Source organism: Salvelinus namaycush, chromosome 4, assembly GCF_016432855.1.
Source record: "Salvelinus namaycush isolate Seneca chromosome 4, SaNama_1.0, whole genome shotgun sequence".
NCBI classification, from domain to species: Eukaryota; Metazoa; Chordata; class Actinopteri; order Salmoniformes; family Salmonidae; genus Salvelinus; species Salvelinus namaycush.
Genome location: NC_052310.1, coordinates 12668626 through 12686614, shown reverse-complemented (window position 1 = coordinate 12686614; position 17989 = coordinate 12668626). Strand labels below are relative to the sequence as shown.

Genomic DNA, 17989 nt, shown 5'->3' with positions numbered 1-17989 from the left:
TTTATAATGATATTTCTGCAAGCCGAGACACCACAAGCAGAACAAACAGGGTTTTGACTTGAAGTATTTGGTATTTTATTAGGATCCCCAATAGCTGTTGCAAAAGCAGCAGCTACTCTTCCTGAGGTCCACACAAAACATGAAACATAATACAGAACATCACTAGACAAGAACAGCTCAAGGACAGAACTACATACATTTTTTTAAATGGCACACGTAGCCTACATGTCAACGCATACACACAAACTATCTAGGTCAAATAGAGGAGAGGTGTTGTGCCGTGAGATGTTGCTTTATCTGTTATTTGAAACCAGGTTTGCTGTTTATTTGAGCAATATGAGATGGAAGGAAGTTCCATGCAATAAGGGCTCTAAATAATACTGTACATTCTCTTGAATTTGTTCTGGATTTGGGGACTATGAAAAGACCCCTGGTGGCATGTCTGGTGGGATAAGTGTGTGTGTCAGAGCTGTGTGTAAGTTGACTATGCAAACAATTTGGGATTTTCAACGCAATGTTTCTTATAAAAAGAAGAAGTGATGTAGTCAGCCTTTCCTCAACTCTTACCCAAGAGAGACTGGCATGCATAGTATTTATTTCAGTCGTCTGGTTACAATGAAGAGCAAAACGTGCCGCTCTGTTCTGGGCCTGCTACAGCTTAACTAGGTCTTTCCTTGCAGCACTGGACCACATGACTGGACAATAATCAAGATAAGACTAAACTTGAGCCTGCAGAACTTGCTCTTTGGAGTGTGGTGTCCAAAAAAGTTATCTCGTTCCCCACCCTTGTCCAGGACATATCCTGTTCACCCTCCACGTTCCTGGTGCATGCCATGCTGCTGCCAGTGCTAAAGCACATCCCTATTACAGCTGAGAAACAAGAACCACCAGCAGGTTGAGGGAGAAAGATCTACAGTGCAGTAATACTGCAGCCCATAGGTGCTGGATGTCAAAGAAAGCCACATTAGCCACAAGAGACAATGTTCTTTACTTGAAAAAGTAATCTGACCACAACACTCCTAATCGTCATTGTCCTGTTCCCAAAATATATTGGCAGTGGTTGGTGGTGTTGGCTAACCACAGCTGGCTGTAGAGAGCCATCTTTCTGTGGGAACACATTGTCCTTTATCCTGAACCGTACTAGTGGGCAAAAGATCCAGCTGAGCTCTACCATTTATCTTATTAGGTGCTGAAGTGTTGCTGGTCCATTAAATTGACTAAGAAGCTTCTACCAAGTGTAGTTCTTTCTTATAGAAGTGAGTCTAAAGTTGCACAGGGAGACAGCAGTGCAGTTGGAACTTTATAGGTTTGTGTTGGTGCGTAGAGTAGACGGTTGGTTCCAAAGCGTGAGCCAGAGTTTCTTATGTTTTTTTGTCATTTAGCAGACACTCTTAGCCAGAGCAATTAGGGTTAAGTGCCTTGCTCATGGGCACAAACAGATTTTTCACTTAGTTGGCTCTGGGATTCGAACCAGTGACCTTTTGTTTACTGGCCCAAAGCTCTTAACCGCTAGGCTACCTGCTACACGCTAGGCTACCTGTCACCCGCTAGGCTACCTGACCGCCGCTAGGCTAACTACCCATCCGCTAGGCTAACTACCCACCCGCTAGGATACCTGCCACCTGATAAGCTAACTACCCACCCGCTAGGCTAACTACCCGCAAGGCTAACTACCCACCCGCTAGGCTACCTGACATTGTTGCCAAATTTACATCATCTCTTGTAACATTTATTGTTCACTTTCAATTTAATCTGGGAGTGCTTATTATTTTTACAGCGGGAAATAAATAATACACGTGGGGGGAATTAAGTTAATTGCAGCAATGCAATGACAGAGTGGAGAGCTTACCATTTCAGGATAATTGAACAACTCTGTTTTGTTTTATACATTATTTTGGTTGGTGGGGGATTTGGGCTGTTTGTGTCTTTCTCCTAATTTGAATCATGGGAGATGTGAAAAAAGAAACCGGAAGCCAGGCATGCAGAGCAGTCATTGGTTGAGCAGGAAACGTCTAATAATAATGATGATAATAATAACACATTTGTTTTATATAGTGCTTATCAAGGATCCACAGTTGCTTATGTCACATATACTGTAATGCATGGAGTTTCTCAGAACCAGTCTAATGCATATATGTCTGCAAAATATGTAGAAGTATATCTATAATATTCAGTTGCACTTTTGCACCATTACATTGGAACACACACACACACACGCATGCACGCATGCACGCATGCACGCACGCACGCACGCACGCACGCACGCACGCACGCACGCACGCACGCACGCACGCACGCACGCACACACACACACACACACACAAATAACTGTGGTTACTTAACATATTCTGGCACAGCGATGAATCGATGAGGGAGGGAAGAAGGGAAGCTTGCTGTGTTCTCTGGCTGTGCAGACATTAGGCTCCAACCACTCCCTCAGTGAGATCTCCATTAGGCACCCAGAACCAGTGTGGAGAAAGCCTCAGCACCCCAGAAAAATGATGATGATCAAGAGCTGGACCCGGCCATTGATAGGCACTGGGTTGGACCATGGAGGCTCTGCTGTGGTTACAGAGTTCTTCCAGCTGTTTATGTTATCCTCAACTCACTTAGAGGCCTCCGTTAGGGGCCATGTCATCATTGCTGACATCATCAATTCCCGGCACAGGCCCTGGGATCAGAACACACCTGATGCGTACAACTGACCCTGACAGCCAAGGGCCAGCAGAACAGACCTGGGATCACTGTGGTGTCCAGCCTGCATGTCTAGGTCCCTAGTTCCCCATGTCCTGACCAAGGTCAACTGTACTCACTGCAGTCATCAATATAGATAGATTTCCCAGAGGTTTCTTTCCAGTTTGTGTTCTTTAGAGTGACACTATCTGGCAAGCACATCGTTCTCAATACAAGCCCATTAAGTGTGAACTTACGAGTTCTAATGAAGCACTACGAATGTCCCTTTGAATCAAATTTAGAGTTATTCAAACTTGAACTCAACAATGGAGACAGATTCCAACTGTTGGGTCTTGAATCTAATTTGCTGCAACAACAAGCACTGGCTGAACTCATTCCCTCCCAGTAACATCCAAACTCTCGGAAACCCGTTCCAATATGTTTAAGCAGATTGTTATTTCTGTGTTTTTATTGGAAGTATGTTCGTCTAATGAGACTCAAATGGGAGCAGAAGAGGAGTGCCATTTTGTTCCCAATCCAAACAAGAGCTTTAGAGCAGGATTTCTTTCCTTATACCTATGCATCATAACATTGTGGCCATGAGTCATGCCTGGCCAGCTCCGAGGGCACAATGTATCCCAGCTGGTTTTTCCTATGAGAAACCAGGGGCCTCTCAGTCACAACAGACAGCTCTCGCCAACTGCTCAGTGTGAGGGACAGGCCATCTCCAGGTTTAGGGGACTACTTTCCCTCAGATCTCTATGGGCCCTTGTCAAACTATATAGGGATTTTTTTTATTTAACCAGGCAAGTCAGTTGAGAACAAATTCTTATTTACAATGACAGCCTAGGAACAGTGGGTTAACTGCCTTGTTCAGGGGAAGAAGAACATATTTTTATCTTGTCAGCTCGGGGATTCGATCAAGCAACCTTTCGGTTACTGGCCCAACGCTCTAAGCACTAAGCTACCTGCCACCGTGAATAGGATGCCATTTTGGATGCAACCTTTGGGGTATGATGTCGTCGTGATCATTCATACTGATGGGATTCACATTAAGACCACAGTGTGTAGTTCAGAAGACCAAACAGTGGTGAATGAGATAGATATTTACTAAATGTTTAGATGTATTCACTCTCCATGGGGTTAGTAGAAAGCGTATTTTTCCGGTTTTCAGGGATACAGTATTTTCAACCTAACTTCCGTTTCCCCTGAAAAACAGATGTGGGGACGCCGCTCAGGCATTTTTTTACGCCTGCTACGTTACGTTAAGATGTATTAATAATACAAATACTTCCAATTGACAGTAAACCTCTATCAACAATCTCAGTTGACCATAGATGCCTATAAACAATGCCAATAGATGGCGCTAGAACCCTGCTTGGCTGGGTTCTTTCCTATGGTCTTACCAGGCCTTGAAGTGGCAACTGTTAACGATGTAAATTGGTGACATCTCTAAATGCAATCTAGTTACATGCTGGAAAATGTGAGGTTACAAAGGAACATAGCAGACATTGTATTGAATGGAATAAAAAATATTTGATCAAATAAGGACTTGTAGTTATTTCCTTCAGCAGTACATAGTGTCAATCTACAGCCAACACAAAAATTACATTATTTACATGATTTGAGTCAAATCAAACATGAAGCAAAAAGTCACACCAACTTGAATCCATTGATTTATTTTCAAACTCCACTTAATAAATAATGCACACGATTTAAGAACATCAGGTACACAATTAAAAGGGTCAAAATAGCTTCTTGTTTTTTTTCCTCTATAGAAAGAACGCAGGCACTTCAGCAGCTATTACAGTAAGAGTTGTGCAACACAGTAAAAACAGGAAGAGCACACAGCTGAGGCCAAAGGTCAAACCCTCCTCCCGTCTTCCACCATATTGGCAACGCAGGTACCCTATGTCTCCCCCACAGACACGCAAACAAACCGTCACAGCATTGAGAAAAGTAGTACAGTACTCAAACAGTAGAGAAGAGGACGTCAAAGGAACACCCATAAAACAGATCAAGTGCAGCGGGCAGATTATCTGCCCACATTGTATCCACAAAGTGCCAGTTAAAAGGCCATACCCACAGGCCTATAGATGTATTGTACTGTACTGTGCATATCTGTCCTCCTGAGGGAGAAGTCACTATACAAATGCATGCTAACGTTGACAGGCACATAACATTACAGTGCAGGACTTAAATTTGGCAAAACACCTAGGTGTGACAGTGTGTGTGTGTGTGTGACTGATTGAGAGAGAAAGAGAGAGTCTGAACGAACACAACAGGTGTAACTTTCATTAGAGCATAAGGACTCAAAGCATTTCTAAAGGAGTACTAAAAACAGAAATATACACAAGACCCACTCACTCCAAAAAACACCTGAAAGCAAGAATGGTGCACGGAATTTCAACAGGTTATTTTTAAGATTTTGGTTTCATATTTCTTTTGGTGCTTCCACAACGGCATGCTTTGGATAAAAACGAAATGGTCAGCTTAAAAGAAAATATATCTAACATCTTAAAAGTACATACAAATCTAAACCATTGTGTATACGAGTGGGGTTGTCTCATTGTCGACAGTTACAACTTTTTATCAATAAAAATAACATCTAACACCTCTTTAAATTAGGCCCAACAACCCTGATAACAGTAAATCACGTGACGTCAGGGAGAAGGAGGAGAAGGTGGAGAAGGTGGAGAAATGTGAGCAGTGAGTTTCTCAGCAGAGTAAGCTAAATCAGTAACCTCTTTAGCCAATGGACAAGGGATGATGTTATTGAATCAAACCACACAATGCCAACACCAAGAGAGAAAGAGCAACACCCAACAGAAATATCAACAACGAAAGAGACTGAACTAAAACCAAACACCTGACAAGGTCTCCTTGCCCTGACACATCACGCCATTGGCTATGTTAAGAGAAGCTCTCGATACAGGGGTAGAGTAGACGATCACCAATCACAACCAGGGACCACTTCCTGTCTTCCTGAGGGCCAGGTCGGCTCTGATTGGTTCAGCTCCATTTTTTGGTCACTTTTGATTGGCTTTCCGTTTGTCATTGGTGATAACTGCCCAGTCCCCTTTGTGTCAGTGTGAATCCACCTGCATCCACATCCAATGAGCAGGTTCTGTGCATGGGGAGTGAAGGACAGGTGGTGGAGGGAATGGGGGAGTGGGGTTATGGGTGAGAGCTTGCGGTGTCCTGTGAGGCAGGGGTTAGGGGTCAAAGGTCAGGGGTTAGACTAGAGGCTCACACCTGGCTGACATGCAGATCTGAGTCCTCGAAGCTGAGGGTGGAGATTTCCAGTTGGTCGCCCTCTACTTCGCTGCGCCGTCTCCATGGCGACCGGTCCTCCCGGTCGGCGTTGGTGTGGTACAGGGACGAGGCGCTCACTTGGACAGGCGGGGGGTCTCCTGGAGGGAGAGGCGGGAGCGGGGTGGTGGTGGTGCCTCCGGGTGGCCTCGCCAGGGCAGCAGGCCCATGAAGTCCTGGCTGTCCCAGGTAAGGGCCCGGGCCCCCCTGGGGCTGGGGGTAGGGTGGCTCTGCCTGGACGGGCGAGCGAGGGGCGGGGGGTCCCCCGTGGTTGCTGCTGCAGTAGAAGCTGGAAGGGATGCTGGTGGTAGAGTGGTCGCTGTGCTCCTGCATAGTGTAGGAGAGGGAGGGGTTGAGGGAACGGACGGAGGAGGGGGACAAAGTCATTCAGATTCAGAAGCACTGGACGCAGGGGACTCAGTCAGGTCAGTCACAGTGCTGTAGTGAGGGCAGTGGCACAGGGTGGCAGGGCAGGGCAGCAGCAGCAGTAGTAGTAGTAGTAGTAGTAATAGTAGTAGTATCAACAGTGGTGCTGGTGCAAAGGGTTACAGTAGTGGAAGCAGGAGTGAAACAAAGGCAGCAGATGTAGTTGGAGGAAGAGGAAGCAGAATAGCAGCAGCAGCAGAAGGGATGGTACAGTAGAGCTCACTTGGGGAATGTTAGTAACTCACTGTCACATTTTAATCTCTGAAAAACACGACAGGGAGAAAAGACACAACAACGAAAACAGATGCCCAAAAGTTAGTGAAAAGATGACCAGTTACAGCGAGCGAAAAAACTGTTTAGGAGTATCTCGTTTTAGCAAGGGCGTGAAAATATTAGATGATGAGGAAGTGATAGATGGAAAAAGTGACACAGCACGAGCGTCCAGGAAAAATGGGCAGAGGGATGACATTTAGAATAGATGGGTAGAGCTCGGAGAACATAACTATGTGTTGAAGGGGTGGGGTGCATGAGGACATGTTGACATGAAATCACAGTATTACTGGGTCATTAGAGAACATGAGAGGCTTCAAACTACTAGACATCACAGGAGGCTGGTGGCACCTTAAATGGGGAGCACGGACTCATAGTAATGGCTGGGACGGAATCAATGGAATGGTATCGAACTCCATGTGGTTTCCATGTGTTTGTTGCCATTCTATTCACTTCATTTCAGCCAATACTATGAGCCGTCCTCCCCTTAGCAGCCAGTGCTAGTAACAAGAGACTCTAAAAGCAATGTGGCAATGTTAAAAAGTCTCAAAGTTGGCAAGTGTAAGATGTTGAAGCCAATGGATGAATGAATGAATGAAGATATAATGGTCAACCTTGAGGATTGCTGTGTGTGTTTCTAGGAGAGGTGGGGGAACATGCATCACCAGACCTAGCTAGCAGCTACCAGACCTAGCTAGCAGCTACCGGTAACTGTACAACAGGCTACTACACTACAGCTTCCCAAGCTACATTGGAACCCAGTGACGCAAGACAGTTCTATATGGAATAATTTCTTGCACATGGAGGCCAGGTGACTGTATTATCTGTATAAAGGAACAGACACGCAGACTGGAGGTCACAAAATCAGTTATAAATGCATGAAAGTGGGATTTTTTTATTCAACTAGGCAAGTCAGTTAAGAACAAATTCTTATTTACAATGACAGCCTAGGAACAGTGTGTTAACTGCCTTGTTCAGGGGCAGAACGACATATTTTTACCTTGTCAGCCCAACGCTCTAACCACTAGGCTACCTGCCGGATGAGGATGGAGAAAGAAGAGGCAGAAGGTACTGAAAACCAACAATGACATAGAGGAGGTTTTCAAAGAAGCCTGGTCGGGACCAGACCATACTAAGCTCCGGAAGGAGGGCGAGGAGTGAGGTCATGTGGACCAGGCGAGTTAGTCTGACCAATCAATGGCAGATTAGATTATGCCTGTCCAGACCAGTTAGGACGGAGAAGGGGGAGGGGCTAATGATCAGCACTCAAGCATGAGATGGAAGTCTATCTATTAAATGGGCTTGCTTGAGAGTTTCAGAGGGGATTAAGCAATCATCAAAGCTCTATTCCACTACATTAGACTAGGGCTGTGTCCGAAATGGCACCCTATTCCGTATATAGTGCACTTATTTTGACCAGAGCCCTCCCTATGGGTCCTGGTCCAAAGCAGTACACTAAAGTGGGAAAAAAAAAATAGTGCCATTTCAGATGCAACCTAGGACTACGTCTGCAAAACAAACAGAGGAAGCTGCTTGACTGACACGGGGGCTCACATACGTGCTGCATTCACCATTGCGGAATGTATACCTCTGTATACAAGGGTTCGACAGCCGACGGGCCTGACGCATCTGCAAGAACACAGTAGTGCACATCTTCATTAGAAGAGAGAGAACGGGAGGAGGAGGGGGAGGGGAGGACGCTCCGGCTGAGAGAGGAAGGTATTAGAGAGAGAACAGGAGAGGGGCTGGGGTGGAGGTGTGTGCGTGTGTATGTATGTATGTATGTATATGTGTGTGTGTGTGTGTGTGTGTGTGTGTGTGTGTGTGTGTGTGTGTGTGTGTGTGTGTGTGTGTGTGTGTGTGTGTGTGTGTGTGTGTGTGAGTTAGGGTGGGGAGGGGAGGACGCTCCGGGCGAGAGAGGAAGGGATTAGAGAGAGAACAGGAGAGGGGCTGGGGGGTGTGTGTGTGTGTGTGTGTGTGTGTGTGTGTGTGTGTGTGTGTGTGTGTGTGTGTGTGTGTGTGTGTGTGTGTGTGTGTGTGTGTGTGTGTGTGAGTTAGGGTACCCGTTGGTTAGGGGTTTGAAGTGTAGCTGGATCACCTGGTTGTGAGTGGAGATCGAATACTGCCTTGTGTACTATAATTATGTCAATGCAAAAATAGGACATGGAAACCAACAAAACAATTAGGAAAATCAAGGCGGCACACAGGTACAGAAATATAACTGTGATGTCCAGTTTGTAAGCTGGGGTGGGTGGTGGGTGAATGGGTTACATCCAAACCGGATTTTAATGTTTGCTCTTCAACAGACAGAAACATCTGGAAACTAGAGACACGGATGTAGACTCAAACATGGATTTCCTCCAAAGACAGTAAAGTATCTCCCCTCCGAGCAGAGGTCTCCAATACTGGTCCACAGGACGTGCAGGCTTTTATTCTGACCCAGCACAAACATACCTGATCCAACTAACCATCAAGCCCTTGGTTAGGGGAACCACTTGTGTTCTGTAATTCTTGGCTACAACTAAAGTGTCGACACCCTATTGGTCATGCAGAACCAGTATGCAGGACCAGTGACTCAGGCCCAGCCCCAGACTGAATACGTACAGAGGCAGCTGAGCGTCCGGGCCCCCGCTGGGCCACAATGGCTCCTGAGATGGCCTTGATCCAGCTGTGCATCTCCTCTGGACTGTCCGACTAGAGGGGGAGGAGGGGGAGGAAGAATAGGAGACACGTAGGAAACAGAGAGAAAAGGAGGAGGTCACTGTGACAATGGCAAGGAACACTGACTGTATCTCTTCGTCAGTTTTGCTGGAATGAAATCTATAAGTTCATCTATTACCCTGAGAAAGAAAATGTCCCACCTGCATGTAGAAGGTCCTTGAGCTTGTGACGACTTCAAATAGATTGTCCCTCTGCATTAAGTCACTGGATGGAAAGAGATGACACCACTTTCAATAATATTCAAACATCCCGGCGACAGAAATCACTGGGTCTGAATGTAAGAACGCATCGCCATCAAAGGGCGACGGTAAGCTCACTCTGTTGGTCCATGTCCAACATGTATTCTTATCTGTGAGCACGCTACAGTTGTTAGCCATGTCTGATCCCAAATGGCACTCTATTCCTGGTCAAAAGCAGTGTTCTAAATAAGAAATAGGATGCTATTTGGGAGACATCCGTTCACTTTGGCACTATGCCTGTCAGCGTCAATAGCCAACCTGTCCAGCTCAGTGACTAAAGTGGAAAAGACACTGACCTCTGTTTGCACTCCTGAACTTTATGAACCTCTTTCAGCGGGATCACACGCAGAGGTTCCCTCTCCTGAGAGAGAGAGAGAGAGAGAGAGAGAGAGAGAGAGAGACAGAAAATGTATACAAGATGTAATTCACCTGACAACATGACAACAACTAAAAGTAAAGCCTTATGTAGCATGACAACCCAAGAGCTAGTTCCTGATGTTCCTTGAATAGAGGAGGACACAGAGAAGGTAGAAGGGGAGTATTCATGATCATTGGCATTATGCTATACTAATAGGATCCCTGTCCAGATTGAAGCCTAATAAAGAGAAGAGGGGCTGCAGAGAGGGGGCCTAGGTCTGATCCTGGGGTATTTATATAATATATATATATTCATACTATAACCAGTGTTCATTGCAGATAATTGCCTTTTGACGCAGACACAGGGCGAGGCTGTAATTGTATGCAATTCTTTCTCTCATCCTGCTAAACCATAAAGCAGGGTAGTGTTACACAGGGGAAGCCTCCAGAGGCTCTGGTGCAACGGCAGCACACACACACACACACTTAGAAATGTCCTTGTTTTTGAAAGAAAAGCTCATTTCTTGTCCATTAAAATAACATCAAATTGATCAGAAATACAGTGTAGACATTGTTAATGTTGTAAATGACTATTGTTGCTGGAAACTGATTATTTTTTATGGGATATCTACATAGGCGTACAGAGGCCCATTATCAGCAACCATCACTCCTGTGTTCCAATGGCACGTTGTGTTAGCTTATCTAAGTTTATCATTTTAAAAGGCTAATTGACCATTATAAAACCCTTTTGCAAGAAACTGAAGATGTCGTACAACGCTGTGTACTACTTCCTTCACAGAACAGCGCAAACTGGCTCTAACCAGAATAGAAAGAGTTGAGGACTATTTAATGAAGCTGCTAGTTGAGGACTTGTGAGGCGTCTGTTTCTCAAACTACACTCTAATGTACTTGTCCTCTTGCTCAGTTGTGCACCGGGGCCTCCCAATCCTCTTTCTATTCTGATTAGAGCCAGTTTGCGCTGTTCTGTGAAGGGAGTCGTACACAGCGTTGTAGGAGATCATCAGTTTCTTGGTAATTTCTCGCATGGAATAGCCTTCATTTCTCAGAACAAGAATAGACTGACGAGTTTCAGAAGAAAGGTCTTTGTTTCTGGCCATTTTGAGCCTGTAATCAAACCCACAAATGCTGATGCTCCAGATACTCGACAAGTCTAAAGAAGGCCAGTTTTATTGCTTCTTTAATCAGAACCACAGTTTTCAGCTGTGCTAACATAATTGCAAAATGGTTTTCTAATGATCAACTAGCCTTTTAAAATGATAAACTTGGATTAGCTAACACAAGGTGCCATTGGAACACAGGAGTGATGGTTGCTGATAATGGGCCTCTGTACGCCTATGTAGATATTCCATAAAAAAATCTGCTGTTTCCAACAACAATAGTCATTTACAACATTAATAATGTCTACACAGTATTTCTGATCAATTTGATGTTATTTTAATGGACAAAACATTTGCTTTTCTTTCAAAAACAAGGACATTTCTAAGTGGCCCCAAACTTTTGAACGGTAGTGTACGACGCAAAATCCCTAAAGGCAACACCCCTGTTCCCCTATAACCACACACACACACACACACACACACACACACACACACACACACACACACACACACACACACACACACACACACACACACACACACACACACACACACACACACACACACACACACACACACAATAGCTCAATCACAGCATAATCTCTATAAGAGACGTATCTCTGCATGTCTTTGGCCCTGGGTTAGAGGCTGTAATGGTACTTTAGTAGGAGAGGATGGAGAGATGAAGTGGTCTGGAGAGAGAACACACCCAGGCCTAGCCTAGACAGCCAATAGTACTCGCTAGATCTGCACTATCGTCTAGGATTAATGTGCATTCCTGGTAATTCACCTGTTTCCCCCGCGGACCGTTTCGTACACAAGGCATCCTCCATTCAGGCTGCAAAAGCATAATTTTCCTCCTTGACTAGTTTTAATGGCAAGAAGGGGGGGGGGGGGGGGGGGGGGGAACTGAAAAATATGTGTACTGTCTTAACAGTGGTGTAAAGTACTACTTAAGTGAAAATACTTTAAAGTACTACTTAAGTATTTTTGGGGGGTATCTTTACTTTACTATTTATACTTTTGACAACTTTCGATTTTACTTCACTACATTCCTAAAGAAAATAATGTACTTTTTACTCCATACATTTTCCCTGACACCTAAAAGTACTTGTTACCTTTCTAATGCTTGGCACAACAGGAAAATGGTCGAATTCACACACTTATCAAGAGAACATCCCTGGTCATCCCTATTGGCTCTGATCTCGGGGAATCACAAAAAAAATGCTTTGTTTGTAAATGATGCCTGAGTGTTCGAGTGTGCCCCTGGCTATCCGTAAAAATGTTTTTTTTTTTTTAAAATGGGTTTACTTAATTATGAATTATTTAATTAATTATTTATACTTCTACTTTTAATACTTAAGTATATTTTAGCAATTAGATTTAATTTTGATATTTAAGTATATTAAAACCAAATACTTTTAGACTTTTACTCAAGTAGTATTTTACTGGATGACTTTTGCTTTTACTAGAGTGATTTTCTATAAAGGTATCTTTACTTTTACTCAGATATGACAATTGGTTACTTTCCCAGCACTATGTCTTAATAAAACACAATTTTCCACCACGCCCTGATTTTGTCACCACGCCCTGATTTTGTCACACCCTGATCTGTTTCACCTGTCCTTGTGATTGTCTCCACCTCCTCCAGGTGTTGCTTATTTTCCCCGGTGTATTTATCTCTGTGTTTCCTGTCTCTCTGTGCCAGTTCGTCTTGTATGTTCAAGTCAACCAGCGTGGTTTTCCCGTGGTCCTGCTTTTTCCTATTCTCTTTATGTTAGTCCTCCCAGTTTTGACCCTTGCTTGTTTCTGGACTCTGTACCTGCCTGCTTGACCATTCTGCCTGCTTTGACCTCGAGCCTGCCTGCCACTCTGTACCTCCTGGACTCTGAACTGGTTTTGACCTTTTGCCTGTCCACGACCATTCTCTTGCCTACCCTTTTGGATTATAATAAATATCAAAGACTCAAACCATCTGCCTCCCGTGTCTGCATCTGGGTCTCGTCTTATGCCCTTATACATTTAAGATGCTGCACACCCGTGGCTATACGTGGTGTGGAACATTCTAAATTGTACAAAAATCTGTTAGGGCCAATGGGAGACAAGCTCATTCACTACACAAGCCACTCCTTATCCTAAAAACGTAGGGAGTAAAGGAGGGAGAAAACTTGTCGCTCTTGTCTGAACTCGTTCTCTACCTCTCAGACCATGAGAGAGGAGGTGCAGAACGTGAGTGGGACAAACAGATTTATCAACAATCTAGCATTCGTCTAGCTACAGTACAGAATAGAAATGCTGAGAATCTGGGCCAGCATGGACGATGAATCAAAACCCAGCTTGTCCATTTGGAAGTCCTGTTTATGAGTAGCTGTGCCAAGAGCTTTGGGAGCCTGCAACAATGCACAGGCCTGGAGTCGGCTCTTATCTAATCTGTGTGTGTCTGTCCGGAGCTCTAGGGGTCTGTGAAACACAGGTGGAAAACAAAGACAAACTGCTAGCCAACGGGGTCAGGCAGCTCCTTTGAATTGTGTGTGGGTGTGTGTTGGCGTGGGCGGCTCAAGGTCATTTTGTGTAGAGTGTGTGTCACCTTGCTCACAGCCGCCCACAGAAGGAGGAGAGGACAGAGCCACATTCTCACTAACCAGGTCTGACTTAAAGTAGCTGACCGCGTTCTCCTCCAGTAAGAAGTATCTCCTCTTCCAGTTCTTCATCTGCGGAAGAGAAAGGAAAACAAATCACAGATGGCTGGCAACATTTCCAGCTCCTCCAAATCCTTTTGACTTGCTAAGAATGCTGCTAATTGATAGCTATTCCGACACTGTTTGCTTTAGAATGGCTGGATTACTGTGGTTAATATGTTCCATTAACAGAGAGCTAAGAGAAGTTAGGTCAAAGGCAGGACAACGATGAGGGATATAATTCACCCTCTGAAACAGCTGGTCAGATACCTGCTGCTATCCAACTCCAACACATCATAATCCTATAGGTCGACAAACACACACAGCCAGGAATACCGCTAGTATAAAAAGCTTGTAGCTGAGGGAGAATTCCTCTGAGCTTGTGATGTACTCATTAGGCACCACAAGGAAGAAAACGGACAGAAACGTTTTCCATTGCGTTCCGTTACGAACGCGACCATGGTCCTAGTGTGGGCTTCTCGTGCTACAGGACTGGGAAGAGTTCTCCCACTGTCTGTACCGCCTCTACTCACCACGGCTCCCTGCTTCACACAGTATCCAGCCTTGATGAGCGCCTGGTCCTGCGCCCCTCGCCCCAGGAAGTAGGGCAGCTGGCTGTGGGCCTTCCGCTGGCTCCCCCGCTCTGCTCCGTTCTGCCCCCCGTCGCCCTGCTCCTGCACCGCAGGACACGCACATGTAAGTGTAACGCACAGACGCACGCATGGGAGTATATCGGGCACGCCAACACACACACACACACATGTTAGACAGACAGATACAAATACACACACACACACAATCCCATACGTGTGTGTGGCAAGCCCCCCACCATATCATCATCTCCAGTGACTAGAAATGTGTGGTAACAGCAAACAATAATGATAGAGAATTCACTGGCTGTTCCATAAGCTGAAGTTGAGGCCGGACCACTGCACCGCCACTGCCCACACAGGAAGTGACATCATAGCTTGTGCATCTGGATGTAACTTTTCACTTTCAGCCAGTGTTTTTTAAGAGGCCTTGCTACATACCATATATCAGCACAAGACAGGATATGACTGGTACCGCTCATACGTACCAGAAAACACACCACACAGTGAGCTCCTCCTCAGAGGAACATTAAGCTCAATGTCTGTCACTATCTAAAAGATGGCCTGATCCATGGACATTTCTATTCAGTCAGACCATCTATTTATATAGCTGATTAACATGGCTAAAATCAAGTTACTAAGGGAACAAAAACTCAGTTATGGAATGTTGCTCGTTACTGCCCTAATTTGACAGATTTGACTTAACTGTTCCAAGCCACAGCTGAGCAAATGGCCTTCAAACATATGTCAGATATGTCTATTTACTCGTGTTAAGGGTTGCAGATTTTCAGAAACTCCCCCAGGTTTTCCAGAAATCCCAGGTGAGGGAATCCAGGATATCCTGCTTATTCCTTCTTGATTCCAGGAATATCCCAACCGGGACATCTGGAAAATCTGAGAATGTTGGTAAAGTTTCCTGAATGTTTGCAACCGTACTCATGTTTGGTTAGGGCCTGGTTAGTGCTGGGCCAGACTGGTGCATCTTCCTTACCTGTGTGGCAGTGATGATGGGGACTCCACCTATGATCTCTGTCTTATAGGAGATTTGCTTTGTGGCACCCAGCCCCTCCTGGGTCATCTCTGCACTGGGCTGGCCATCCCCCGACTTTGGCACCTGTAACATGTCAAATAAACATCAACTCCCAGAGTGCATCGGGCCAACATGCCCCAAAACCTTGTTAGATGTGTCCCTCAGCGGTCTCTGTAGTGACATGATGATGTACTCCCTGCCTGCTCGTTAGTCTATTTTCCATCAACTCTAGCCTGGGGGCTCAGAGAGAAACTGCTACACTGAGTGGTGACTGGGGTAATCGATTGGTGTGCGTGTGCGTGTGTGTGTGTGTGTGTGTGTGTGTGTGTGTGTGTGTGTGTGTGTGTGTGTGTGTGTCAAACATTGACAGCCGTCTGTAGAAGTGTGTGGAACAATATGTGTGCGTCTGTGTGCGTGACCTTGTTGAGTGGACTGTGAGACTGTGTTGCAGTGTCAGCAGCAGGACTAAACTCAATAAAGAGAACATGAGTCAACAGAGTTTGATGAGACTTCAATACAGAGCGTGTATTGTGAAGTTATCACACAACTTATTTTTATGTTACTTCATACTTAACGCCCAGTCCATTTTCCATACATGGATGTGGTTCAATTAAGCAATAAGGCACGAGGAGGTGTGGTATATGGCCAATATACCAAGGCTAAGGGCTGTTCTTAGGCACGACGCAACCCCCGAGGTACCTTATTGCTATTATAAACTGGTTACCAACATAATTAGAGCAGTAAAAAAAATGTTTTGTCATACCCGTGGTATACGGTCTGATAAACCACGGCTGTCAGTCAATCAGCATTCAGGGCTCGAACCACCCAGTTTATAAGAGGAATTAGAGTGGAACATCCTCTCCAGTGAATCCCAGTGAAAGCACACTGTTCTGTCCTGTTCTGTCCTGTCCTGTTCTGTTCTGCCCCATTCTGTTCTGCCCCGTTCTGTTCTGCCCCGTTCTGTTCTGCCCCGTTCTGTTCTGCCCCGTTCTGTTCTGCCCCGTTCTGTTCTGCCCCGTTCTGTTCTGCCCCATTCTGTTCTGCCCCGTTCTGTTCTATCCTGTTACTTCCTTTTCTGTAGCGACAGTCCGTGACTCAGAGCACTCGCCTTCCCCTTTGTCCTGTGTGTGTGTGTGTGTGTGTGTGTGTGTGTGTGTGTGTGTGTGTGTGTGTGTGTGTGTGTGTGTGTGTGTGTGTGTGTGCTTGCTTGCTGTGTGCTTGCTTGCCTGTGTGTGTGTTTGCATTTACATTTGTGCAAGGTGAGTGTGTGTGTGTATGTACGTGCCTGCCTGTGTGTGTGTCCGTGTGTGTGTCTGTGTGTGTGTCTGTGTGTGTGTCTGTATCTGTGAGGGCTAGTCAGATGGGAGGGAGAGGAGCAGAGAAAGCCGTGGTTGCTGCTGTGGCCCTCAGTGACACAGTAAGAGACCAGAACCCCCGCCCAGAGGGGTTTGGATGCCCTGTAGGAAACAGACAGGGGTTCCTGGACCCAGCAGATTAGTGCTTCATAATGTCTTTCTCTCCACTGTTGACTTGACAGTAGACACACGTGAGGTATGCCGGCCTTGTCATCCTCCTCCATCCCAGTCACTCACGCCAGCTGAACTGGGATAACACATCCTAATTCTGAATCACAGGTCCCTTCCTAGCCGGCGTTGAGATGGAAGCGGTCTTGTACTACGGGAGACTTATGACAAGAGACAGGGCAGGGGACTCACTGTGATCTTGGTGGCGTTGTTGAGCACGTTGACCCACTCTACCAGATCCTGCTGATCATTGGCCTGGAGGTAGAACTTCCTCATACCAGCATTGATGACTGGGGAGAGAGAGAGAGAGGGAGAGAGGGGCAGAGAGAGAGGGGGAGAGAGGGGCAGAGAGATGTAACAAAATGTGGAAAAAGTCAAGGGGTCTGAATACTTTCTGAATGCACTGTATCCTTGATCCCAAAATGTGTTCGGGCCGCCGTATGGATGGCGTGACGCAATTGCGGCGCCTCCAGAGGCCAAATTGTGCTCTGTACTGCATTGCTGTGCGCCTCCCAAATCAATAGCTCCGCATTGACATGACTGGTTGACGGTAGGTGGGGCGGGAGGTCCTGTATAAACACAAACTCACTTCCCTGACAACTTCCTTCACAACAGCTCTGCCCTGCTCCGCGAAGAGCAACAAGTATGAATGCCCTGCCTTCTGCAGAGGCACTATCACCGTCAACGCTGCATGGCCAATGCAGACGTTGGATTGACCATGCAGCGCCTTTAAGCGCCACAGCAGCAGTTCTGTCAGTTAGGCCCATTAGCAGAGTTTAATTATGCATCTCTGTATTTCAGTAACATATTTCTGCCAAGTAGTCTGACACATGCTGTTTCGAGTGCTCGGCTGAGTCCCATGTTCAGAATCCAGAGAGACATTTCCATGCATCCCAAATATCCCCCTTTTCCCTATCAGGAATAGGGTGGCATTTGGAACACAACCTTTGTCCGGCAGTATTATGTTTCCCATCCCTAACGGAGACATAATCCCAGTGGATTGTCTTCCACCGTCCTATTCAAGGAGACATAATACCAGTGGACTGTCTTCC

General features: G+C 45.7%; 1 protein-coding gene across 3 annotated transcripts in view; it reads right to left on the bottom strand.

The window, feature by feature from the left end:
• Window positions 1-4333: 4333 nt before the first annotated feature.
• LOC120046162 (pleckstrin homology domain-containing family A member 1-like) overlaps window positions 4334-17989 on the bottom strand; it is a 34247-nt gene continuing 20591 nt past the window's right edge. For 2 of the 3 annotated variants that reach the window (XM_038991167.1, XM_038991169.1), the window contains 8 exons: window positions 17130-17227; window positions 15376-15498; window positions 14328-14468; window positions 13759-13827; window positions 9938-10002; window positions 9543-9606; window positions 9286-9375; window positions 4334-6312 (listed from right to left, as the gene is read on the bottom strand). In XM_038991167.1, coding sequence (XP_038847095.1) covers window positions 5923-6312; window positions 9286-9375; window positions 9543-9606; window positions 9938-10002; window positions 13759-13827; window positions 14328-14468; window positions 15376-15498; window positions 17130-17227 — 1040 coding nt within the window. In that variant the 3' untranslated portion in view covers window positions 4334-5922. Of the gene's footprint in view, window positions 6313-8239; window positions 8311-9285; window positions 9376-9542; window positions 9607-9937; window positions 10003-13758; window positions 13828-14327; window positions 14469-15375; window positions 15499-17129; window positions 17228-17989 lie in introns of all 3 variants that reach the window. The other variant, XM_038991168.1, reaches the window with a different exon arrangement.